Here is a 25,209-nt window from a genome sequence, read left to right as displayed (position 1 = left end):
TCTGCCATCTTGGGAGAAAACAAATTTATCCCTGTTTAAACAGATAACCGAGGTCTTAACTCCCAATCCTGATTGTACCTCAGGCTCATTGTAAGCACTGTTGATCTCCACATCCAGACTCAGATATTCTTTTTTTTTCCTCAATTAGCTATAAATGGACAAAATACCTTTATCTATTTATCTTTATGTGGTGCAGAGAATGGAACCCAGTGCCCCACCTCTGCTGGGCTAGTAATCTACCACTGAGCCACAACCTCAGTACCTCAGACATTAGTTTTGGAATGTAGCACAAGATATTTGTAGGGGAAAAAAATAGTGTTTTTGAAAAAAACAAATAGTATTTGTTTGCCAGGTGGATCTGACTAGCTGAGTAAAGGCTTGACTGGCTAGTATGGTCACATTGCTCTTGGAATCAAAGTGTGTGCAGGGGGATCAGGTGAAAGTCCAGTGGAGTGACGAGAGTTTCACGTACTAGTATAGTGTGAAGTCTATAAATATGAAGAGGCATGGGTTGATATTAATGATGAATTTTCCATGTATACCATTTTTTTGAATGAAGAAAAAATAAAGAACAGTATTAAATACACAGCATTGGAGCTGAAAGTAGTCTTGTATAAATTGACAATAAAGAGCGATGTCAAGCTTCAAATAATTGTTCTAGGTAAGTTTCCTTATAGGACTTATTTCCAATATTGAGTAAAGCATGCCTCATAGTGTTATTGTGAGGAGTAAGACCTCTATTATAGTGCTTGAACTAAGGGCTTAGACAATGGAAGCTACTAACAGAATTTCATCCAAGTAGAACTTTCTGGAATAGTAGGAGTATCTATGCTGTCCACTTTGGTAGCCAGTAGTTACTGACACTTGAAATGTGGTCAGTGAATAAGTGGAAGTTTTCATTTTATGTTTTAGCAGCCACATGGGGCCAGTGGTTGCTGGGTTAGGGTTACTGTGTGTTAGGTGTGGGCCACTAGCCAGAGAGCACTAAAGTATAGGAAAATTATTTTTTAAAATAAATTAGGATACTCTAGTTATGGTGAGGGTGAAAATGCTAAGATTGGTGTAGCCTGGCTTAGGATACGGCTCTTGGGTTGATGGACAGTTTTCTTAAGATTCTGCACCATGGACAAGATGAAATTGGAAATGTTAACAGGAAAAATGGAACCTAGTGAGCCCCAAAGCAATGTCTACTGCCTTAAGGCCCTTTCAGCTTTGTCTAGAAAACTCCTTTGAAGATGCCTGGGTTGAGTGTTGGGTTTTCCTAATAGATCAACAACAAATGGGTGTGTTTAAATACCTGTGCTGCAGTGTCCTCTGTGGGATGACTGAGGTGTGTGTGTGGCACATGGACCAGAATAGTTCCCCAGCAGGATCAAGCATTGCACTTCCCTGTAGTGGTAACTTTCTATTTTTTTTTTTTGGGGGGGGGTGGTTCTTTTTTTTTTTTTTTTGTCTTTTTTGGAACTGGGAGTTGCAAATGCAAGGCAGACGCTTTGCCACTGAGCTACATCCCAGCCGGGTAACTTTATTGGTAACATTTTCTATCGGCCTCTCCCTCTCAATGCTAGTTCCTGAGGTCACCTCCCAAGTAAAATTCCTTCTGGGAAAAGCCGAATGCTGGGGAGACATGAATTTTGAAAGGAAAGCAGAGAATTTGCAAAGGTTTTGGCCAATGGTTTTTAAATTCAAGGCTTAGCATAAAAATGCTTCAGGGCCCAACTCTGAATTATTCATCTTAAAGGAGTACCAGAGACCAAAAAAGGAATTTGAATAAAATATTATGGCTAGGCAGCCCTCTGAGTCACTCTACATAAGATGTTGGCCTGAGCTTCCCGGAGCTTTGTCAGAATACAGAACTTCAGCAGTCTGGTTAAACGTGTCAGTGGGGCACAGCTGTTGGTTTTCAACTTAAACCCATTAAAATGACTAGAAACCATAAAAGACAATCCCATATTGAAAACCTGGAGCCAACACATGAAAAAAAAAAAAAGTAACACTGCAGGGAACAGAATAAAACAAAACATAAGAATTGGTAGGCAATTTCATTTCTAGAAATGTATTCTGCAGATACACTAAGGTGAATGACATTTTAGGTTATTCATTACAATTTGGAACTACCAAAGACTAGAAAAAAACTCAATTTCCATCACTATTGGAGTGGTTATATACCCCAGTTGTATAGTGGGATACTCAGAAGCAGCAGGACAAATTGAATATCTGTATGGAAGGCTACTGTGTGTTAAAAAGGACTGAAAAGGGGTTATATGTAACCTTGTAGACTGACAATGTTTGGAAAGACAGCAGCTTTTTTTTCTCTCACTAGTTTTTGCATTTTTTGTTGAAGGCACATATGCTGTTCCATATCTAATGTTTTCTTTCAGGAGTAGGGAGCTCGGTAGCTGTGACACTCCTGGTTTCAGTAGCATGGAGAGACTCACCTGATTGGTGACTTGGGGAAGCATAAACTCGGTATCTTCACCTCAGTGTTCCCCTTCTTCCTGCAGAGTGTGAGGGCTGCATTGCTATTTTCTTCTGCTCCTCTTGATTCAGACACAGACTAAAGTGAAATTATCCATCAAGTGAAGATTGGGCAATAAGTTCCCAAAACTTCTACCTCCCATTCAACCTTAGGGAAGTACTGGAAAATCTGCAAATTCTAACATGAGAATGAGCCATGGGAAGACAAGAGAGTGTACAGGAAACAGGATCCAACATTGGAGGAGTGGTGGGGTTCCTGGAAGTAATATTTGTAGCTGTGTGGCCAACTAGATCTGTGGTAGAGGGTGCTGGACTCTGTAATGGGGGGCTGACTTCAAAAAGAAACCAGCAGGGGCTGGGGATGTGGCTCAAGCGGTAGCGCGCTCGCCTGGCATGCGTGCGGCCCGGGTTCAATCCTCAGCACCACATAAAAGCAAAGATGTGTCTGCCGAAAACTAAAAAATAAATATTAAAATTCTCTCTCTCTCTCTCTCTCTCTCTCTCTCTCTCTCTCTCTCTCTCTCTCTCTCTCTCATCTCTCTTTAAAAGAAAAAAGAAATCAGCAGTGCCGGGTTTCTGTTTTCGTGACTAAAAGACTCAGGTAAACTGGGCTAACTGTCAAAATAACCACACAAGAGAGACAAATACCTTTTCATTGGGGTCGCTGTGATGGCTCCTCTGACCTTAAGGGTCTGCGGAGAGAGAGGGAGAGCGTGTGCTGACCCCTTTTATTGAGGAGAAGCTATTCAAATGAGGCAAGGGTCAGGTTTCAGGGGGCTAAGTCTATCTTCATGATGTCCACTGTGAGCAGGTTGACTGACACCCAGGTAGGCCACACCCAAGGGCATATAGTAAGAGAAGGGGACACACACAAGGCACTTCCATGGAAGATTCTATCTTAACAGGGCGAGGGGTTATATTACATAGGAACAGGTGAGCATAGCTCCAGCCATGGGGCTGTAGGAAGACACAGTCCCTCGAACCCTAGAAGAACGGGACAGTCTAGCAGCATGGGTGGCTGACGCCACATCGCCCAGCAGGGGAGTTAACTTAGTCACATACAAGGTTGGTCTCCCAACACAGCAGGCCACACCTGTCACTCCAGTGACTTGGGAGGCTGAGACAGGAAGTCTGCAAGTTCCAGGGCAGCCTCAGCAACTGTCTCAGAACAACAACAACAAAAAAAAATAGACTGCGGATGTGGCTTAGAGGTGAAGTGTGCTCCTGGGTTCAACCCCCAGTACTGCAAAAAGGAAAAGAAAAGGACTGAGAATTCCCCGTGTGTTGTACAGGAGTGTGGAGGGGGATTAAACAGGCAAGTGGGAGCGACTCAGGGACAGGTGTCCAGAAACTGAAAGTGGGAAGCAGCTCCAGGGAACACGATTGTGCAAGGAATGAAATGTAGTCACACTACACCATGTGACAGCCAGGAAACAGTGAAGTAACCACCATTGTGTGGATTATACTGAGAGGAAGGGGAAAAGTGGAGGTAGGCGAGGGGAGTGTTACGTTCTCCTCTGTCCTCTGAAGTAAAAAGAATGCCTAAAATTGAAAAGCAAAGAATTAGCCATGTGTGTGGATTATTTAGAACTATGGAGGTAAATAGAGAAGAATCAAGTGAAGGAATTCAAACGGTTACCTTTGGACGTGTGCATGAGGAGGGGACTGTCTTACTCTAGAGGCCTTGCATTTGACTTCTTAAGCTGTGTATTACTTTGAGAAAATAAACATTTCAAAAGCGTTAAAAGTGACTCTTGACAGTGATCCAGTCTCTGAGTCGAACTTTTGATTTTCAACCCTTAGTCTACTTCTGTGATCTGAATTCAAGCTTGAGAAACATGCTGTACACAATTCACAAAATCCATAAAGGGCAAAAACACTCGCTGCATAGCAGAGGACAGCAGAAAGTTTCCTGGGACATCCTCCAAATGATGAGCTTCACCTCCCTCCCAGCCTTCCTCCTGTAAGTTCAAGTGAGGTTTTTTATAACCCATCAAAGATGGACGCCCAACACTGTAGCACAGCTCAGTCTGGCAGTACTTACTTCAACCCACGAGAGCTGCAAGTTAAACTACAGGCAGGTATTGTGGAAAAACAAGTAGGCACACTAAATGTGTATATATGCATGTGTGTATATATATATGTTTTTGGTTGTGCTAGATTAATCCAGGACCTTCCAAATTCTAAGTACGTATTCTACCACTGAACTATATTTCCAGCCATAATATTTTTTTGTGATAACATTTGATGAGGCTGGTGTTTTTTACATAGACTAGGGCGAGTGAACATCTTTCTAAGAAGCCTGGAGTCGCCCTAAGTTTGGTTGCCTGTGGGTGTCTGATATCGCTCTTGACAGAACCCAGCGGCCTGCCAAAGGAGTTGAAGGCCTCTCAGTTCTCCACACTTTCAGAGGCCTTCTGTGCAGCAAGATCCACTCTGGTAGCCAGAAAACCACCCCAGCCCAAAACACTGCATCTGAAAACCCTGTATTGCAACGGCCTGAAAGGACCCAGCAGGCCACAGTGCCCCCTACAGGGCACGGCGGGTGAGGATTTGGTAGTGTGGGTGCTTTTGCTTAGTGTCATCTTTCATTTGTAGGGCTGGAAATGGAACCCAGGGCCTTGTGCATGGGCTCACTGTGAAACCGCTCCCCCAGCCCTTAATGTCATCTAAGACCCTCCAATAAACCACTGTTCCTATTACATACATAACCAATGTTTCTCATTTAATTTTTAAGGGGTATTTTTTTACTTCCAATAAATTTATTACCACAGAACACCTAGTATTATGACAACCCAGCATCATTTTTTTCCCCTCAGAGAGAAATCAGTTATGAATTTATGCTCTTAATCAGCTTCAAATTGTTGTAGAAGAAGGTAAAGTTTCATGATTTAATGGTGGACATTGGCTACCACAGGCCTTTGCTTAATAGATGACAAAGATTGTATCCAGCTTTACACTTTTCTAACTGTATACTCCCCATCATATCCAACTTCGCATTTTAACATCTTTATTTCCTAATGAGAGAGGGGACACTCATGCACAAGCTCAAAGAGCCCGATCTACAAGGCTGATCATTTTTTTTTTAAAGAGAGAGTGAGAGAGGAGGGAGGGAGGGAGGGAGAGAGAGAGAGAGAGAGAGAGAGAGAGAGAGAGAGAGAGAGAGAGAGAATTTTTAATATTTATTTTTTAGTTCTCGGCGGACACAACATCTTTGTTGGTATGTGGTGCTGAGGATCGAACCCGGGCCGCATGCATGCGAGGTGGGCGCGCTACCGCTTGAGCCACATCCCCAGCCCAAGGCTGATCGTTTTAAGCAGTATTTCCTTTTCTGAAGTTTCATCAATATGTTTAACTAATAGTATAAAAATTTATGTAGAACTGGGTAACTACAAAAGACAATGCTGAAGAATAATGTATCGACTTTTATTAAGGTTTCCAGGGTAGTACAGTGGCACAGATACTGCACCATGGAACTGAGTTTAGAGAAATCAATTCCTGTGAAAACCTATTAGGAAATACAGCACTTCTGCAAAATTCTCAGGCCATCCAGACCAATTCTCTGTAGCCAACAGTTGCAAATTACATCTTAGACTATTGTAGTCTTTAAGCTCCTTCATGAATGCTAAGTTATTGCACGTCATGACAGACAGAGCATAACACGTCCAAAATTTAACAAGGAGGTCACTATTGATTTCACTTTTGACCGTAGACTGAAGATGGTGTTCCAAAAACTGAGTGAGAATGGGAATAAATTTCAGGTGTCTGGCTTTTCTCTGGCTGACAGGGTTTAAGTAGCACCAACATGCCACGCTCTGGAGCAGCAGAACCTTCACCTTTGGTGACACCTCCTCATTTTGCAACAAGTTAGCTATTTCTTTCATGTACTCAGCTGCAAATCTCCCAGCTGCTGGTCCACCTGTAAAACAAGTATTTGCATTTGCATAAGGGTTTTAGCTACTAACATGCTGGAGTCTTAGTTTCACATTGGAGCAAAGAGAAACCACCACAACGCAACAAAGCTGGGAGCTGACTGGGAGGAGAAGGGTTCTCACGAGTTTTGGGGGGTTTTTTCTTTCTTTCTTTTTTTTTTTTTTTTTGAGTTGCTGGGATTATAGGTGTGTGTGCCACCATGCCCCACTGAATCCACTGATAGAGATCACTAAGGAGAAAATAATTAGTTCTCACTATAGTGGTTCAAAGACAAAAAACAAAGCAAAACCAGAAAAACCCTAATAATTCTATCAAAGGAAATGTTACTTTTTTAAAAAATTTGTTTTAATTTTTTTTTTTTTTTTTTTGGTGCCAGGGATGGAACCCAGGACACTTAACCACTCAGCACATCCTCAGCCATTTTTGATTTTTTTTTTTTAATTTAAAGACAGGGTCTTGCTAATTGCTCAGCATCTCGATAAGTTGCTGAGACTGGCTTTGAACCTCCTGCGCCGCTGGGCTTACAGGTGTGCGCCACGATTCCTGGCTATTACTGAAGAAGTCACCAAATGACAGTGTTCTCACAAACAAGAAGACTGTAAGACGCCTCTTTCGCAGCCATTTAAATCATACCTGTGAAAGCCAGCAGCCCAATTTTCTGGGCAGCCTGGGCTCTCTCTTCAAAGGGTAGAAGCTGATTCTTCAAGATGTTGCCAAGTGCCAGCATTTTTTCTTTGTGAAAAATACTCTCAGCTGAAGACATGTGAACTTCTTCCTCCTCCTCAGCAAAATAACCCTTGATAGTGACCTTCCAGAATTTTCGGAGGCGCTGACACAGCCTCACAAAATAATGGTGCATCCGAACCCAAATTCGTGTGCAGAAAAACTGTTTCTTGGTCATCCTGCAGAAGGGCCAGCAGTGCCCAGTGCCCCACCAGCCTGAGGGGAGCTAATAGTCAAGAACTCCAGCCGTCACCGGGCAACGCCTTAGAATGGAACGTGCCGTCCGAGGAGGCAGCACACAGGATTTCCTCGGGGGCCTTGAGGGCCGACCCAGGGTAACGAGACCAGGTCTACTTCCCTTCTCTGAGGCCCCAAACCTGGCTTGACTTTGGTCCCCAGACGCAGGCTAGACCCCCTGCCCTTGCACCTTCAGGAGTGCAGAGCCCACCTGGAACACCCTGCTGAGGTCTGGCTATTCCACAGGTCTGCTCTCTCCCATTGTTGACTCACAGCATTGCACCCACTCTGCTCTTTGTCACTAACAGGGTCTTGTCTGCATCGTAGACTCATCCTATTTAAAAGAGTACTCCTGGAACTCCCGGCACATTCCCTGCCTGGCTGCACCTATGCCAAACATCCGACTCCTCCCAGTCCCATGGATGGATGCCCTCTCTGTTGTGCAGATTTCTACCAACCTCTGCCTCCCCACAGAGATTCTGAGTGATTTTTCCATCTCAACTGGTCCTTTGATTCATCAAAAACAGGCTGACCTTTTTTTTTCTCATTACAAAAATAAAGCTCTTGACCTCATACACAGCCTCCTGCAGTGACTGCATAGGGCTTGCTTGGCTCCTCTTTACAGCACATTCTTCAAAGAATTGCCCGCCTCACGCCATCTCAAGTTTTCCATTGTCTCTTGGATGGTCTGCAAACAGGATTTAGCTAGGACTCCCCTGATGTTGCCCAAAAAGGCTCTGACGAAGACCTTTACTCTGCTGAACCCAATTCTCTGTCCTCAGCATCAGCATTTGGTTATCCTGGGAACCCTTTTCACCCAGCTTCTGAGACATGCTGTCTTGTTTTTTTCTTTTACTGGCCACTTTCTGTTTCCTTTGCTGGTTCCCCTGGCTATTTTTATGACCTCTAAATATTGGAGTGTTCTAAGGCTCAGTCCTGGGATTCTTCTTCTTCTTTTTCTAACTACATTTCTTACGTGAGATATACCAGTGTATGCTGAAGACTCCCGAGTCTCCGTGTTTTTGTTATTGCTGTTTGTTTATTTATTTATTTTTTTGAGATGGGGTCTTGCTATTGTTGCCCAGACTGGCCTCAACTCCTGGACTCAAGCAATCCTCCTGCCTCAGCCTCCTGAGTAGTTGGGACTGCAGAAGCATACAACCCACCCTGTCTCCAATTTTGTTTTGAATAGAAATTTTCATCTGAGCTTCAGATTCATGTTCAGTCACCAACTTGATATTTCCATTTGGATGTCAAAAACTTTGCAAACTCGTCATGTCTGAAACAGAGTTCCCGGTTCTCTTAGCTTTCCTGGCTTCTCAGAGCCTCTTCCTGGAGGATGGCACTCCATCCCTCCTGTGGCTCAGTCGAACCTGGTGGACTCATTCTTGGCTCCCATCCGTCTCACGGTCATTTTCAACTTATCGTCAAATTCTTGGGCTCTATTTCAAAACATCCCAAACTTGAGACATTCTATCTACAAAATGGATCTTCCTGTTTACTTCAAATGTATTAATATGTGAAAGTTTTTAAAACGGCTTAGAGAACGTTGCTCTCTTCTAGGTTGAAAGAACCCGAGAGCGTGACCACTGATCAAATGTGTGCCCCCTGGGGTGGTATCCGTGTAACTCTTCGGGATAGTGTGCTGTGTGCGCACCATAGAGGATACCATGGGACACCTGGGGGCACGTGGACTTGTGTCGTCCAGGACGGTGGCCACAGCTACACGTGACCATTGAGCATCTGAACGTGACTAGTCTGAGTGGAGAAGTGCTCCAAGTGTAAAATGCACACTGGATTTCAATAATTAGTATAAAAAGATGAAAAATATCTCATTAGTAGTTTTTATGTTGGTTACATTTTGAAATATTTCAGATACATTAGATTAAATAAAATATCCTTCCCCTGGTCTCTGATGTTTTAAAAACGTTACTGGGAAACTCAGAACACCAACATGATCTGAGCACTTGTGCTTCTGTTGGGAATGTTCTCTCCAATTAAAATAACCAGCACGACTCACCCCATTACTCCTCCAGTCATTCCTCGCGGGCAACCCTGTGTGGTTGGGGTCTTTGACCTCATCTTCCCCTGCCTTTATTTTATTCGTGGTAGTGGGAATTGAATTTGTGGCATCCACTGAGCTACATCCCAGAGTGCCCCTGAGTTGCTGAGGCTGGCCTTGAACTTGAGATCCTCCTTCCTCAGGCTCCTGAGCCGTTGGTACTACAGGTGTGCTCTGACCACACCCAGCTAATCACCTTGGCCTGTTTGTTTTCTGTGACAAAAACTGAGATGAACAACTACCGAGGTTTTCGGTCCCGTCAGCTGGCTCCCTTGTTCCGGCTGTGGCCAGGCAGAGCCTCCTGCTAGCTCGCAAGGGCCTGGTGGAGCAGGGCTGCTCAACGAATGGCAGGGGGAGCAAAGCAGAGAGGAAGGCCCCCGGTGACCCACTTCCTTCCACCAGGCCACCTCCTGAAGGCCCCACCACCTCCCAATAGCATAAGCTGGAGGTGGGCCTTCAGTCCAGGAGCCTCAGTGGGGACTCAGAAAGGCTGCCCTTGTAGAAGCAGGGCCTACTTCAGCCCACAAATGCCCCACAGGGAGCTGAAAGCAGGATTAAGCTCAGCATCTCTGCCTTCATCTTGTCCCTGAATCTTTTATGACCTTAAACCTCGTGCCGGGGCCCTGCTCAGCTCTGCACGTAGCCATGTTGGTCATTTAAGGCACACTCATCTAGACACTAATAATGTAAGGTTACAGCCCTGAGCTCATCAGACCCATCTTATTCCCCTGGGATCCTGAGGTCTCCAGCCATCCCCACGTCCAGGATCACAGGCCTGATGGATGAACATCTTGACTGCCAAGTGGATACTGTCCCCTTCAAGTGATAAAGAACTCTGGAGCCACCTCTCGTCACACAACCAGCACTGAGAGGATCATCAACCAAGGCCAATTTGACCAAGACTGTGTAATGAGGCATGCTTCTCACCCTCGGCCCCAATTCTTCATCTGTTAAACCTAAAGCTCCCGTCAACACCCTGAAGACAGGGCTGGGACACTTGGTTTCACTTTGCCTTTCCAATGTGGCCAGTGTTTTAGTCAGTTTTGCATTGTTTGGACCAAAAGACCCAACTGTCCAGGACTGTCACCACGTCATGTGACCAGCATTTTCCTTTCCTGATTGGTGAGGCTCTGTCGGTCACTTCCCATGATCTGGCCACTTCAAAGTGGCTATAGCCGGTGGCCCCGATCTTGAAAGTTGTAGAGATGTTGCCAAATGTGTCTTCATGCATGGGTGTGCCATCCTACCCCACCCCTCTTGATCTTTACTGGTTGGAAATTTCTAAAGAATGAGAGTCCCCTGGATAAAATACCACTCTCTCCCAACAGCCTCTCGTGACATTCCTTGCTCTCCCGTTTGGGGGGCTTGAGGCCGAGGGCACAGGAGCCGTCCTGGGCCTTGAATTAAAGGTAAAGTGTGTGTCTGTGTTTTATTTGATACCTTTGGAAATCCACTCAAGCAACCCTTAGTTTAGCTGCTGGTCGGGGGTGGCACCCAACAAGAACAACTTAGAGGAGGAAAACTTTATTTTGGCTCGCAGTTTCAGAGGTTCAGTCCATTGACTCCATAGCTCTGGGCCCAAGGTGAGGCAGACCATCATGGCAGAAGGATGTGGCAGAAGAAAGCAGCTCAAGACATGGTGGCCAGGAAGCAGAGAGAGCTCCCCTCACCAGGGACAAAATGTATATCCCAAAGGCACACCCACCCCCAGTGACTTCTCTCCTCCAGCCAAACACTATCTGCCTACGGTTACCATTGATGTGGATTAACTGGGTGGTAACTGATGTGGATTGACCCACTGATTAAGTTTTATCTCATACTATAATCATTTCACCTCTGAAAATTCTTGCATTGTCCCACACATGAGCTTTGGGGGGATACCTCATCTCTAAGCCACACTAACCATATTGATTAAAGTTCTTTTCACTACCACCTTTTCTGTTTCGTTTTTGTGGCAAGTGGAAGGACCTGGTTTGTTGGGAACTCTGGTAATAAGCACTGGGGGGACATTTAAGATCCAAACTCTAACACTCTGCCTCTGACCCCCACTAGCTCATATTCATCCCACAATGCAGGATGAACCGCGTCCACCTCTAAGAGCCTCCACAGTCGTAACAGTTCAGCACTGCCAGAAAGTCCACGTTCAAAGTTTCCTTTGAGACTCAAGGCAAATCTTGCTGAGAAACCGTATAAAAATTGAAAGAGCAAGTTACATTACTCCAAGATACAATGGCACAAGATACACATTCCAAAAAGGAGGAAGAGGAGCAGAGAAAGGAGGGATTGGAGTCAAGCAAGACTGAATCCCAGCTGGGCAAACACTGAATGCTCTAGTCCTGCACTCAGTATCTGGGGAGCATGTTGGCATGAGGTTAGCTCCGTTGGGCTTGGGCAGCCCACCCAGTGGCCTTGCTGGCAGCAGCCTACATGGCCTCTCTGTTGAGCTGACTCTGCTTATCGCCTGCACCTTCCCGTGGCAGGCATTCCAGGCTCCTGACATCTCCAACTTCCCAGGGATTCCATTGCAGCTTGGCTGCACACACAGCTTCACGCATTGCCCTCTCACAGGCTATTTGCAGCCCTTGGATGCTGCCCTGTATTGCCTATCCTTTCTCTTAAATCTTGGTGGAAGACTCCATGACCCCACCCTTGCCTTCTGCATGTGTGAAGGACCAGTGTTATGTGGATGATGCCACAGTCCACCACTGGCTGGAGCAGGAGCGAGGCCCACTTTAACAGTGGCTACTGAGGACTTTGACAGCAGAACATGGAGAAATGAATCCCAGGAAAATGATTTTTAGGTGGCCTTGTGCAAGCAGGGCACCCTGGGGCTCTCTTCTCAAGGGAAAGTCTTTGAAAGAGATTACTTTTACAACATGCCACGGCCTTGCCACTTTCTGAGATGACCTCAAACCATCTTTCCTGGTCTCTCAGTGCAGATTACTTGGCCTCTTTTTAATGCCTCTGATCTTTTTAGAAACCATGCCCTCCCTGCAGTGGTTTTAAGTAAGTTCCTTTTCTTGACAAACTGCAAGTTTTTCAAATTTCTATGATATGCTTTTTGTTCCTAATTCTCACAGTAAATTTGGCTAAAATAACCAAATTGGTGCAACTACTATGGAAAACAGTATGGAGATTCTTCAGAAAACTTGGAATGGAAGCACCATTTGAGCCAGCTATCCCACTCCTCAGTCTATACCCAAAGGACTTAAAATCAGCATACTACAGTGACACAGCCACATCAATGTTTATAGCAGCTCAATTCACAATAGCTAGACTATGGAACCAACCTAGGTGTCCCTCAATAGATGAATGGATAAAGAAAATGTGGTGTGTGTGTGTGTATATATATATATATATATATATATATATATATAGTCAATGAAATATAATGTAGCAATATACACAGTATTCTCAAAGGGATAGAGTGTAGCAACAGAATACAGTGTAGCAATAAACCTCTAGGGGAACGCTTGACTCAGTAAAAGCAGTAAATGATATTTGGTGAACACTCCCAGAGTTGACCACTAAAGGACCACTCAGCCCTGAGAACACCACAATTTGGCAAAGAACTTTCACTTTAAAAGGAAATAAATTCTTTTTAAAAGTCTTGCTAACATATAAATACTTAAAATGACATCCAAGTGAGATTTCATACACACATGACTAGAATATTGGACATGTCCAGAATGGAATGATGGCATTGGCTGGTAAGTGGACAAAGTTGGACAATATCATGCTAAATGAAATGAGCCAATCTCCCAAACCAAAGGCCAAATGTTTTCTCTGATATGCGGATGCCAATTCACAATAAGAGAGGGGTGGGCACTAGGGAAGAATAGTTACCTTAGATTAGATAGAGGGGAGTGAAGAGAGGGGATGGGAGAGGATGTGGGGATAGGAAACATAGAGGATGAAACAGACATTATTATCTTCTGTATATATGTGACTGCATGACCAATATGATTCTGCAATATGTACGCTCAGAAAAATGAGAAATTATACCCCATCTATGTATGATATATCAAAGTGCATAAATGCATTCTACTGTCATGTATAGCTAATTAAAACAAATTTAAAAATAAAATAAAAAAGGAATCCAGCAACGCCCATGCCACTGCCTGAATGCTGTGCTGCCTTGAAATTTCCTCTGCCAGGGGGCTGGGGATGTGGCTCAAGCGGTAGCGCGCTCACCTGGCATGCGTGCGGCCCGGGTTTGATCCTCAGCACCACATACCAACAAAGATGTTGTGTCCGCCGAAAACTAAGAAAAATAAAATATTAAAGTTCTCTTTCTCCCTCTCTGTCTCTCTCTTAAAAAAAAAAAAAATTCCTCTGCCAGATTAATTAGTCCACACCTTTAAACGCAGCCTCCCACAAAGACTCAGGGAATGGACAATGTGGATAAGTCTTCTTGTCAGAACATAGCACAAATGGCCGCTAGTCCCGTTCCCAATAGAGCCCTTATTCCATCTGAAACTTCAAGAACACAGCATTTATCGTCTGCATTCCTATCAGTGTTGTGGTCTTCTGAGCCCATCGGAAGGGCTCACAGCATCCCAGACCTTCTCTAGCTCCCCTCTTCAAACGTTTCCAAATTCATCCCACAAACCAGTTCCAAAGGCTCTGAACCACACATTTAGGTATAGTCACAGCCATGACCCCACTTCTCGGTACCAATTTCCTGTGCTAGCTAAGTTTTCATTGCTATAACAAGATACCCTGAGGTGAACAATTTAAAAGGAGAGATTTAGTTTGACGTATAGTTGCAGAGGTATCAGTCCATGGTGAGTTGGCTCCTTTACTTTTGGAAAGAGCATCATCATGGGAAAAGTGTGGTAGAGCAAAGCTGGTCACCTCGTGGTGACCAGGAAGCAGAGACAGAGTAAGGTGCTTGGGTCCCAATATCTCCTTCAAGGGCAGCCCCTTCCCCAGTGACCTGGGCCCACCGGCTAATTGCTCTGCTACCTCTTGATGTGCCACAGACTGGGACCAGGCTGTTAGCACATGAACCTGTGGAGGACATCTAGGTCCAGACCAAAAAGCTGCCCAGGTGCACTTAGAACCTTCTCAAAATCAAAAGCTATGATTTGTTTAATAACCAGTACTCTCTCCAGGAAAACGTCAGAGGTAAAAAATGATCTTGTCTACTTAAGTTGTTTCTCTCATCTACTAAGAAGAGCTGCTACCTTTTGCTGCGTTCAGTTTTGCCATCTTACTTGATGACTTTGTCAAGTAACTGAGGCAATGCAGGTCAACAGTGTAGCAATAAACCTGACTCAGTGCAGCTGTGAATGGTATTTGGTGAACATTCCAGAGGTGAACGTCAGGCCCCTTGTGATGCTGCTGCAGGTGGTTTGTGATGGAGCAGTCATGAATGAAGGCTCCCTCTGCCCTCGAGTTGCTCGTCTGTGGTCAGAGACACTGTGACCCTGACACAGAGCGCCCACACCCCAACCAGCCTTATGACGAATCTGGGGCTACTTTGTAAGTCAAAGTTTTGAGGTACGGGTCTCTGAAAATAGGGTTTGTTGAGCTGTATCGATGGTAACCAAAGGGGCTGGACCAGTGGGACACATTCCTAAGCCTCTGCAACAGGTCAGACAGCAATTGCAAAATGCCCACCAGACCTCAGGGACCAGCGGAATTTATAACAACATTTTGGGAGAAGTAACATAAATCATTTACACGGGCTCTACTGTGACCATTCCGACAGGAGGGCAGGACCCCGGGAACTAGGCAGTCATGGATAGGAGGTTAGTCTATGGAGAGGAGTTGTTGCTGCTTCCTGGTTGGTTGGTTCCCAGAGCAGAATGCAACGTGGCCTTGGAGGTTGACCTTCAGCAAATAGAAAGGGATGTGGAGCACTTGACTGAGCTTGAAGTTCTGATTTAAAAGGGCCTTCTCCTCTCTCCCCTCCTTCCATTCGCCGAAACTCAATTTAGGACATCTCAGAATTCTTATCAAGTTACTTTCCCTATTTATATAGGTGAAGAAAAGCAAGATAAGAAGAGGGTTGAGAATGAGGTGCAGTGTGTAGTGGATACAGCTGAGGAAGGGCATGTGAGAAATCATCTCAGACTCTGTACTGACCAGAGACTAGTAATTACAAAATAACTTTTATTTTAACTTACATGATTGGGTGATGAATACAAATGCCACCAAACTAAAAGCACCCCCTAACCAAAAATAAAATGCAGACGTGAATACAAAAGATGTGGAATTGATCACTCATGCAATATCCAAAAAAATAAAAATGTAAAAACCCAAAACAAAGAAACCCTGTAACATGTGAGACTTGACTTCCTATAGAAAGAACCATTTCAACCATTTAAGGTGGACTATAGACTATGCACACTAACTACAGACTGTACAATGAGTCTTTAAAATGAAGGACATATGCATACATAATATTTATAAATATACAAATATGTACATTATAACTTCACAGTTAAAAGAGCGATTTTGCCCGAAGCCTGGCAAACAAGTTTCACTTTAAAAGGAAATAAATTCTTTTTTAAAAGTCTTGCTAACATGTGAATACTTAAAATGACATCCAAGTGAGATTTCGTACAAGCATGTCCAGAATACTGCTGACATCCAGTTTAAGTCGCACTCACAATGTTGTTCTGATACCTTGGCTACCCCTCCTGTCCCCCTTCACAGGGAGGAAAGTCATTCAGGAACAGCGGCTGAAAGGCCCTGACTCCCTGGGGGGCCTCCTGAAGCCTGATGCTACTGTAGCTGCTTGGCGGGGGTCCTACCTAGTGGTGAGGACTTTTCTAGGGGCACTTGCGATCCTTTAGGGAGTCCTTCTTCCTAATTTCACGTGATTTTTACAGAAGCAGGAATGACTTTTAGTGTCCCTATGGTCCTAACCCATTAAGGATTCCACATTCTTCCACCTTGAAAGAGCATCACAGCTTTTCAAATCCATGACTTTTGGTTTTGATTTGTCTTAGCAGCAAAATACCTATATGGTAAGAGTATTATTTAAAAAAAAAATGGCTCTTGTTAGGAAAAAAATCTGTTGGGCATGGTGGTGTATGCCTGTAGTCCCAGCAATTTAGGAGGCTGAGGCAGGAGGATCACAAGTTTGAGGCCAGCCTGGGCAACTCAGTGAGACCCTGTCTCAATATAAAAAAAAATTAAATGGCTGGGGATGTAGCTCTGGGATGAACCCCAAATGGCCCTGGGTTCAGTCCCACTAAAAAAAAATCCAAAAAACAAAAAACAAATAAAAAAGGCTTAATGAGTTTTTGGGTTTTGAGCATATGGGTATAATCTTACTAAGGTAGTTCTTAGTGATTTAGTTATCTTTTAATTATAATGAGAACACGATTTGGGAATTTTTAGGATGGACAAAAGAAACACAGAGCTTAAAAAAGTAAAATATAAAAATTAGACTCTTACAATGGGTCATTTTGCCACATTCTTCAGGCAAGCATTGTTTGGAGAAATTATTTTTTTGTGTGCTTGTATTTAAAGTAAAATTAGGTAGCTAAAGGACCACTCAACCCTGAGAACACCACAGAGAAAAACTGCAAAGCAGATGATATTTATAGAAATATCGCATGACAATTTCAAGCTTATTGAAATTCCAAAAAAGTACAAAGATGGCTGTTTTAAAATCCCCACTTATTAAGACAAGACGGACTCTTCCTGATATTGCCAGTCACGGTTGATGACGCGGTCAGAGTTCTGCACAGCCCTGTTTTTGTGGCCAAAGGAAAAGCCGAGGGGCTGTGAAACCAGACTGAGACTCCCCTCACATTGCAGGAGGTCTTCAGGTCCTGGACACCGGGTGGAAGGAGCCAGAAGTCGGGACCGTGGCCAGGCAGTGTGACCCGTGGCTAAAAGGCCGTGGCCACCTCAGCTCCATGACGACCTCCAACTTTCACACCGTCTCGCGGAAATTTGTCCAGCTGTTCATAGGCCAGCCGCCCGTCTTCTCCTGGGTGGGACAGTGAACATGAACACCACTGAGACTTTTTACTCATCATTCAAAGAAAATTAATATCACCGTTTAGGGACGGGTTGTTAGGGGTTTTTCTTGCCCCACCCCCCCCAATGCTGAGGATCAAACTCAGGTTTTTGGAAACCCCCATGCAAAATGCATGTTGGACCAAAGGAAGCAACTCTTTGGGGTGGACCCTGGCACGTGTGCATTAGGCTTCCCTGGGGTGTACAGCCAGTGTTGAGACCTGACCTGGGGTGGCCAGGGCCTAGGGCTGGTGTGGGCGGCACGTAAAGAGTGGAAGGAACCAGGAGTGATGGTCATTCTTGGAGATGCTGCTGTGTGTGCAGCTCAGGTGACAGGCTTCAGGGACCCTTGCTTAGCTCACAGTGGAGAGCATGTGGGTATGGTGGAGAGCATGGCTGGCCAGTTTACACTTCCACCTTTCACTTTTTACCTTCATGGTTATTTCAGAACAAAAGGGATAAACTAATAACTCCCTGGGTACATTTTAGAGCGTTAAATACTTTCTATACCTAAAACAGTCATTAGGAATAACTATTTTATTCTTGCTTTTTGTTTGGTACCAGGGCACTTGACCACTAAGCCACATCTACATCCCTATTTTGTATTTTATTTAGAGACAGGATCTCACTGGATTGCTTAGTGCCTCGTTTTTGCTGAGGCTGGCTTTGAACTTGCCATCCTGCCTCAGCTTCCTGAGCCGCTAGGATTACAGGTGTGCACTGCCGCACCCAGCAACTATTTTATTCTTTAAACAAACATGCTGGCTAAGCTTTCTGAGCAATAAATGATATATCCAATAGCGAAATGGTTTTTTGGTTATTTTTTTAACCCTGTAACTGTAAGAAAGAGGTCTAACAGTGAATGGGGTTTTCACGGTGGTTATGAATGACACGAGATTCTCCTTCCCATGATTAACATACTATAGTCAAACTAGGGCAATTTTTTTCTTTTTTTTTCCAGTTGTTTTTAGGGACTGGATTATGTTTGGAGAATTTCAGAGTATAGCTTTTAGATTTTTAGAGTGTTTTTATGGTAAAATTGTTTATAACTATTTTAAAAATATTTTTTAGTTGTCAATGGGCCTTTATTTTATTAATTTATATTCAGTTCTGAGAATCGAACTCAGTGCCTCACCTGTGTTAGGCAAACCTTCTGCCACTGAGCCATCACCCCAGTCCCTGATTCATACATTTTTATGCAGCATTAAGAAAGGCTTTCTCCCCCTCTCAGGACCACCCCAAAGAATAAAATCATGAAACATGTTCAACAGGAACCTCGTGGAGTAAAGGGAAGGGAACAGGGCTCTCTGGGTATCCCAGAATAAAGACATCAGCTCTTTTCTTTGGTGTCAGGGCCAGAGGGCAACTGAGGTGGACCTGGGAGCCAGCACCAGGCCACGATATGTAGGAGGCACCTCTGGTATCTTGGTCAATCACTGCCTTTTGGTGGTTGCCCATCCTGACCCTGCACTGCAACCCAACCTGGATTTCTATAGCCTCTGCTTTATGGTTCGGCATTTGTGTTCTTCATCCCAAATAGGATGTGGACTGACAGACCAAGACAGCCTGGCTCCTGAGAATGATCTTCACTCTGCATCCCGAGAAAGTGAGGGGTTGCCTGGGTGTGGGGTGGATACTGATTTTCCCATACTCCATGGGTCTCAGTAGACAGCAGGTGGGGGAAATTGCTAAAATAGGGCGAATGAAACTCTTCTTTTTAGCTTCCTTTGAGAAAATCAGAAGCAAGCAATTATGGAAAACAAAACAAAGACAAACAACAACTCACCAAGAGACAAGAGGGTTTCTGAGGCCACATTTCTGATTTCTTCCATGTCAGACTGACACAAGGTCACTAGCATTTTGATGCTTTCAGTTGCCTATGGGGGAAATAGTTTAGTGTTCTGGCACTTAATCGGGGGCTCCACGACACATCAGTTTATCACGGTGGGGAACTTGAAAACCTTACTTTGGGGTCCCCAAACTTAGTGGATGGCCAGGATCATTTAGTGAGCTCTCTCAGCTGCTGTGTGCGCAGCTCAAGTGACAGGGCCAGACTCCTCAGGGACCCTCAGGGACAGACTGTCACATGAGTACAATTCCTAGGTGCTACTCCAGACCCACTACACTGGGACTCCCTGGGAGGGAGCCTAGGACGTGTACTTGTGGAAAATCTGGTGACCAGCTAAACTTCTTATTGCCCAGAGCACTCCAGGTCTAGAGTGGAACACGAGTCTCCTGCTTTTCCAGAACAGAATCCATTTTTCCTAGTCATTTCTGCCGTATTCCATTGATTCCAAATGACACTAAGAATTCCTGTGCATATATTACTGAAACAGCCATTGTGCCCAATAAACATGCACAATTATTTTTTGTCAATTAAAAATAAAACTTAAAAAATTCTTATTCAGTTTATGCACTGAAATAAAGAAGGAGAATTAAAGTTTGTGATGGGATGTCTTCTATTTTTTTTTGGTACCAGGGATTGAACTCAGGGGTACTTGACCACTTGCCCACATCCCCAGCCCTATTTTGTATTTATTTAGAGACAGGGTCTCACTGAGTTGCTTAGCATCTTGCAGGTGCTGAGGCTGGCTTTGAACTTGTGATTCTGCTATCTCAGTCTCCCAAGCCACTGGGATTATAGGCGTGTGCCACCATACCCAGCTTCTACTTATTCTGTAAGCAGTTACTGAGTACTCTTGATTTTTAGATTGTCAGAGTGTTTTATGGTAAAAATTGCTTATAACTATTTTAAGAATATTTTTTAGTTGTCAATGGGCCTTTATTTTATTAATTTATATTCAGTTCTGAGAATCGAACCCAGTGCCTCACATGTCACAAAGACAGGTCACAAAGCATGGGAGATTCTACAATGAACTAGACATGGTACTGGTCCAAAGAGTCCGCAGTTGAGTGGACAGACAGACTGTCACACGAGTACTTGTGGTGAGTGACAGGCTGAGTGAGGGTGCTGGGGCAGAGCACCTCAGGCTGAAGAAGGCCAACCTCTTGGGGGAGGTGGCCTCTGAGACTAGGTAGCCAAGTGTGGGGGTGGGTGGGTATGTGTGCCTGGGGCTGGGGAGTGCCTGGGGTGTGGAGAAGGAACTGACTCCAGGCAAGGCTAATAGACTGTGGTAGGTCCAAGTCCAGAGGAGGCCATGGAGGTGTTTGGAGAAGGCCTGTATCTCTTCAAGGAGAATCTTCTGAGCCACATCAGGGGCTTCCGGTTGAATCGTAAATGCATGGCTTAATCTGGGTCTAAGTCTGAGATCTAAGATTGCAGAAGCCCCTGCGAAGCTTTGAGCAGAGCTGTGTTTTGTTGCAATGTTTCTAATGTCACGGCAAGGGTGCCTTGACGCAAGCTCAGGCTGCAGCAGGCAGGGTGGCTCCCATGTAGGTGACTAGTGCAGACAGGTGACTGCAGCAGGGATAGAGCAGAGTGCACAGGGCAGAGCTGGGGTCCACAGGACGGCAGATGAATGGATGGGAGAGGAGGCGGGGCAGGGTCACTGTTGACTCCTGGGCTTTGGGCACGGCTCCCAGGGGCCTGGTAGAGGGCCCACCAAGGCACTGAGACCAGCCGTGGTGGGGTGGATGCAGTTTGAGTGACTTCCTGCTAGAGCTATCTAACAGCCAGCTGGGTAAGAGTCAGGAGGGACCTGGAGGGAAGTACTGGGGGTCATCAGTGCAGATGGCGATGGAAACCCTGGGGTGACCTCCTGGAAGACAACACGCGGCTGAGTCTATGGAGGACTGGGCATGGACTGCAAGTCATGTTTGCCTTTCCTGGAGGAGGACGGGCTCACGAAGTAGTGGAGCTGGTGCAGGGCGCCAGGCTGGGGCAAGCCAGAGGGAGCAGCCGGGGGCCCCTGGGTTCCTGTAGCCCATGGTGACAGATGGGAGACCTGAATGGGGGCCACTTTTTTGAGGACCGTGATCCCCCTAGGTTGTTTCTAGGCTGATTAAAGAACAGAAAAATGAGAAATTTCTGTTTGTTTCCATTAATTTATAAAAACAAGACTCCCAGCAAGCTGGCCAGGGATCCCAGGTCTGTGTGAGCGACAGGTCTGCACCGTCTTGCACAGCGTGCTGCTCGGAGCCCCCTCAGGAGCTGGGGGGGCTGTGGAAAGGCATTTCATCTGGCAGAAAAGACCCTATCTTCTAGGAGAAAAGGGAAAAGGAGAAATCTGGTGCTCCCGGGCATGGGTTCTGCAGGAGCTAGAACAGTGGCCTCTGCTGTGACCTTGGAAACGTGTACGTCCATGACCCCGGCTGGACCTCGGGGTCCTGGTCTTTACCGAAGTGAAGTCTGAACCACAGACATCCAGCTGTGTGTGTCGCAGTGTGGCAGGAGGCTGCCCAAACAAATAGCAGTCCCTGCGGGCTTTGTTTTGGCCACCTGAAAGTCATTTTTTGACCAAGTAACAAGGAAGGCAAACTTTCCCACAGTTGTTTTTCTTCACAGGTCATTAACTTTTCTTTTGAGGAGTTAATCCCTTTCTTCATGTCCCATCAGGCCTGCTGGTCCCTGCCCCCTGCCCCGGTGCCCATCCAAGATTTTAGTAGAGTCTAAGGTGTGGCCTTCTCCTTCTTTTCTCAAGCCCCATTAGTCTTGTTTTGTGATAAAGGCGGGTCAGACACTGAATCCAGCCCACTGAAAGGTCAACTCTCTCCTACTGGGGATTTGGGCTCTTTCATTGTTCATCAACAGCTCAGCTCTCTCCCTCTCTACTAACTTCCTTCCCCTGACACAATTAAGGTTGATTAACTGCTTAATAAAAATAGTTCCTTGGGAAAGGATCTGGGTGGGAATTCAGTGACACATTGACTTTTGAGACTTCTTTGCAAATTTCATTATTCCTTGCTATTTGTACTGCACATTAAAAATTGGTGAAATCACCATATCATCTCTCTGTGGGATAAAATACTTTCCTAATACTGATCCAAAGGCAAACTGATTCTTACAGGTCACAGCAGAACATGATTATTTTTTTGCTACTTGTTCCCTTTAACAAAGTCACATATGAGGGGGAAATAACAACCCACAACTATCAAGCAGCTGCAAGGAGATGAGAGCCCCAGCTGGGGGTGCTGGGGGTGCTGGGGGTGCGGAGGGCTGCTGGTCTTACCTCCAGGCTCCGAAGGGCCAGGCAGGCTGCCTTCTGCAGCTGCAGGTTGGTCTTGGTCAGTGCTTCACAGTAATAGAGCAAGGCCTGGGGGAGAAGAGGGGACACTGTGAGGCATCCCAACCGCATCCCTTAGGAGGTGTGTGACACTCCACTCCCCGAGAGGAACCACAGCACCTACCCAGGTGTTCTGTGCTGCTTCCTAAGGGGAAAAAAAAATCCACTGAAATTCGTGTTGATTAAAAGATCTCTTTAGTCAATAAATTGATCCTCTATATTCTACCAGGTCATGGACTTAGGAACATGAAGTTGAATGATACAAAGTTAGGTTTTTTTTTTTTTTAAGGGAGCAATTCTTTCTCTTTATTCACCAGTTTTCAAAAAAAAATGAGCTGGTTCATTAGCAAACTCCACAGTGACTCTATTTTTAAAAATATATTATTATATTTAAGTTTTTAATTGACACATATTTGAATGGATTTATGGATTTATGGATTTATGGCATAGAGTCCATTAACTCAATGTGTAATGGTCCAATCATCTCCTTGAACATTTGTCATTGCTGTGTACTGGGAAGTTGAGGGCTCTTCCTTTCTAGTTATTTTGCAATAGATCATCGATTGTCATAGACCACAGTCACCCACTGTGCCACAGAACACCAGGACTAATTCTTTCCTGTTTTCTAACCTCTCTGATTCTGGCATTTAAGGGGCCTCAGATCTAGAAACCCCAAGGGTTTGAAGGAACTGTGGGGAAGAGAAGAGTCAGGTTCCAGCAGGGAGCAGAAGAGGCCAAGCCAGCCAGACGGGGAAGAGGGAAGGGACGTCCTATAGGCGCTAGGGTAGGTTTCACAAAGATGATGTCTGAACTGGACCAGAAGGGTTGGCTAGATTTCTGATGGGAAGCTAGGGAGAAAAGGGTGTTCGGGCATGGTGGGAGGACCAAAGAAGGCGGTAAACTCCAGAGACAGTTGGCCCGGATACGGGGCATGGGGGGGGTTGCACATTAGATTCTTTAAAGGGCTGGGGGTGTGGCTCATGGTAGAGTTTGCCTGGCACATGTGAGGCCCTGGGTTCCAGCCCCAGCACTCCCCACCACCCAAAAAATCTTCATGCAAAAATAAATTTTCTTAAATTTACTAAGCTAATTTCTTCCTAAATGGTTTATTAACATGTAGTACTTAATGTTAATTCAAATGGTAAGAAGCACTCTAAGTCAGTGGCCGTGATCTGGCCTCCTACCTTTTCCCTGAAATGCTCGTTCTTGGAGGCTGCTGCCAAGTAGAGTGTCACAGCCTTGCTGACGTCACTGTCGTCTCTGGTTAGGAGCAGAGCCAGAGTCCGGAGCACCTCTTGCTGAGCCAGGAGGCTGCTGGGAGCGAGGTTGCCCACAGCCTGCAGCAGCTTCTCGTCTCTTAGGGACTGCAGGGTGTGCACCATGGAGACTGGAAGGCAGGAAAGAAGGTTGGCTGTGACAGTGCAGTGACCTGTTAGCTAGAAATACACAGGTATCCTGTGCGTCTTTAGTGCAAGTAGAACTCAACAGACTGAACACATGTGGTCACTCTGCAAAGGAGGCGTTTCCAGTTACTGAGAAAAGCACCGATGGATCAAGCAACTGTAGTGAAGAGAGGGGCCACTCATAGGGGAGAAAAGTGACCTTGGAGCTCTTCCTTATAATGGAAGCAAAAATAATGTGTCGATGAATTAAATAGTCAAATGTAAAAATCGACAGTGAAGGAAATACAAGGAAACGTTGTGTACAGTCTTTCTGGAATAGGACAGCAAACCCAGCTGCCCTGCCTTTCACTCAGACCACCTGGCAAACCCTGTCCTAGGTGAACCCCAGTCCACGCTGAGGAAGCAGGACAGTGGAGAAACTCACTGTGTTGATTGGAATATGGGGATAATACCATAAAAAAGGGTTCTGAGTCCCATGTGGGCCGACTGGCCAGGCTCCGAGAGAGCACACCCTGATCCCTAAGGTGGTGCCCAGCAGGAGCCTCCATTAGCCACGGAGATGCCCGCAGGAGGCACCACTGCAGTGGCCCACGAGAGCCGCCTCACCTTGCCTGGCCAGCTGGCACAGGTGGCTCTCCAGGTCGCTCACGCCGTGGCTGGAGAAGTAACTGCAGTACTGGAAAACCGTGACGACTTCCGAGGAGAGGCTGCCGGACAGCAGAGGCTCCGTTCGGTCCAGGATTTGAGAGACCAGGGTTCGAAACACTATTTGAAAGGGAGAGACACAGAGCAGTGGGGGCAGTTTGCTGTCTTTCATTCATTCTCTGATGGTAACGTGTCCATGAGCGAAGTGAAGCATCTCTGATACACTGCGCACCGTCCCGGCACACGGCCAGGTGACCTGCATTCTCACACACCTCCGTGACTGCCGGGCACCGGAGACCTGGGCGGCGCTCAGCACTCTGTGCCTCTTCCCAGGCCGCCGCGACCCACCCCTCCCATCACGGGAACTAGTCACCTGCCTCTGTCTACACCAGTGCTTGAACTTCCTGCAACTGGAGTTATGTGGCACGTACTTGTCGTAACTGGTTTCTTCCACTCAACAAAGCATCTGTGAGATTCACTCAAGTCATTGCTTGTAGCAGCAATATATTCTTTAAAAAGCACTAGGTAATGCCCTGTGATATGGTTATATTATGATTTATCC

At 45.5% G+C, this 25,209-nt stretch overlaps 2 protein-coding genes across 5 annotated transcripts in view; both read right to left on the bottom strand.

The window, feature by feature from the left end:
- Positions 1–5,969: 5,969 nt before the first annotated feature.
- ARMH2 (armadillo like helical domain containing 2) lies at positions 5,970–7,312 on the bottom strand (the record flags this gene model as incomplete). The annotated part of the gene is made up of 2 exons (XM_081296459.1): positions 5,970–6,397; positions 7,045–7,312. The coding sequence occupies 2 exons, from the start codon at positions 7,310–7,312 to the stop codon at positions 5,970–5,972; spliced, it is 696 nt and encodes a 231-aa protein (XP_081152585.1).
- Positions 7,313–15,539: 8,227 nt separating this feature from the next.
- The window catches only part of RIPOR2 (RHO family interacting cell polarization regulator 2), a 94,829-nt gene continuing 85,159 nt past the window's right edge, over positions 15,540–25,209 (bottom strand). For all 4 annotated transcript variants that reach the window (XM_081295127.1, XM_081295128.1, XM_081295129.1 and 1 more), the window contains 5 exons: positions 24,609–24,767; positions 23,784–23,986; positions 22,546–22,629; positions 19,203–19,293; positions 15,540–17,387 (listed from right to left, as the gene is read on the bottom strand). In XM_081295127.1, the coding sequence (XP_081151253.1) occupies positions 17,287–17,387; positions 19,203–19,293; positions 22,546–22,629; positions 23,784–23,986; positions 24,609–24,767 (638 nt within the window). In that variant the 3' untranslated portion in view covers positions 15,540–17,286. The remainder of the gene's footprint in view (positions 17,388–19,202; positions 19,294–22,545; positions 22,630–23,783; positions 23,987–24,608; positions 24,768–25,209) is intronic.

The sequence above is a fragment of the Spermophilus citellus genome (assembly GCF_964194105.1).
Source record: "Spermophilus citellus genome assembly, chromosome: 5".
In the NCBI taxonomy this organism is placed as follows: Eukaryota; Metazoa; Chordata; class Mammalia; order Rodentia; family Sciuridae; genus Spermophilus; species Spermophilus citellus.
The sequence above is the reverse complement of the archived record's forward strand: the minus strand, read 5'-3'. Positions and strand labels throughout refer to the sequence as shown.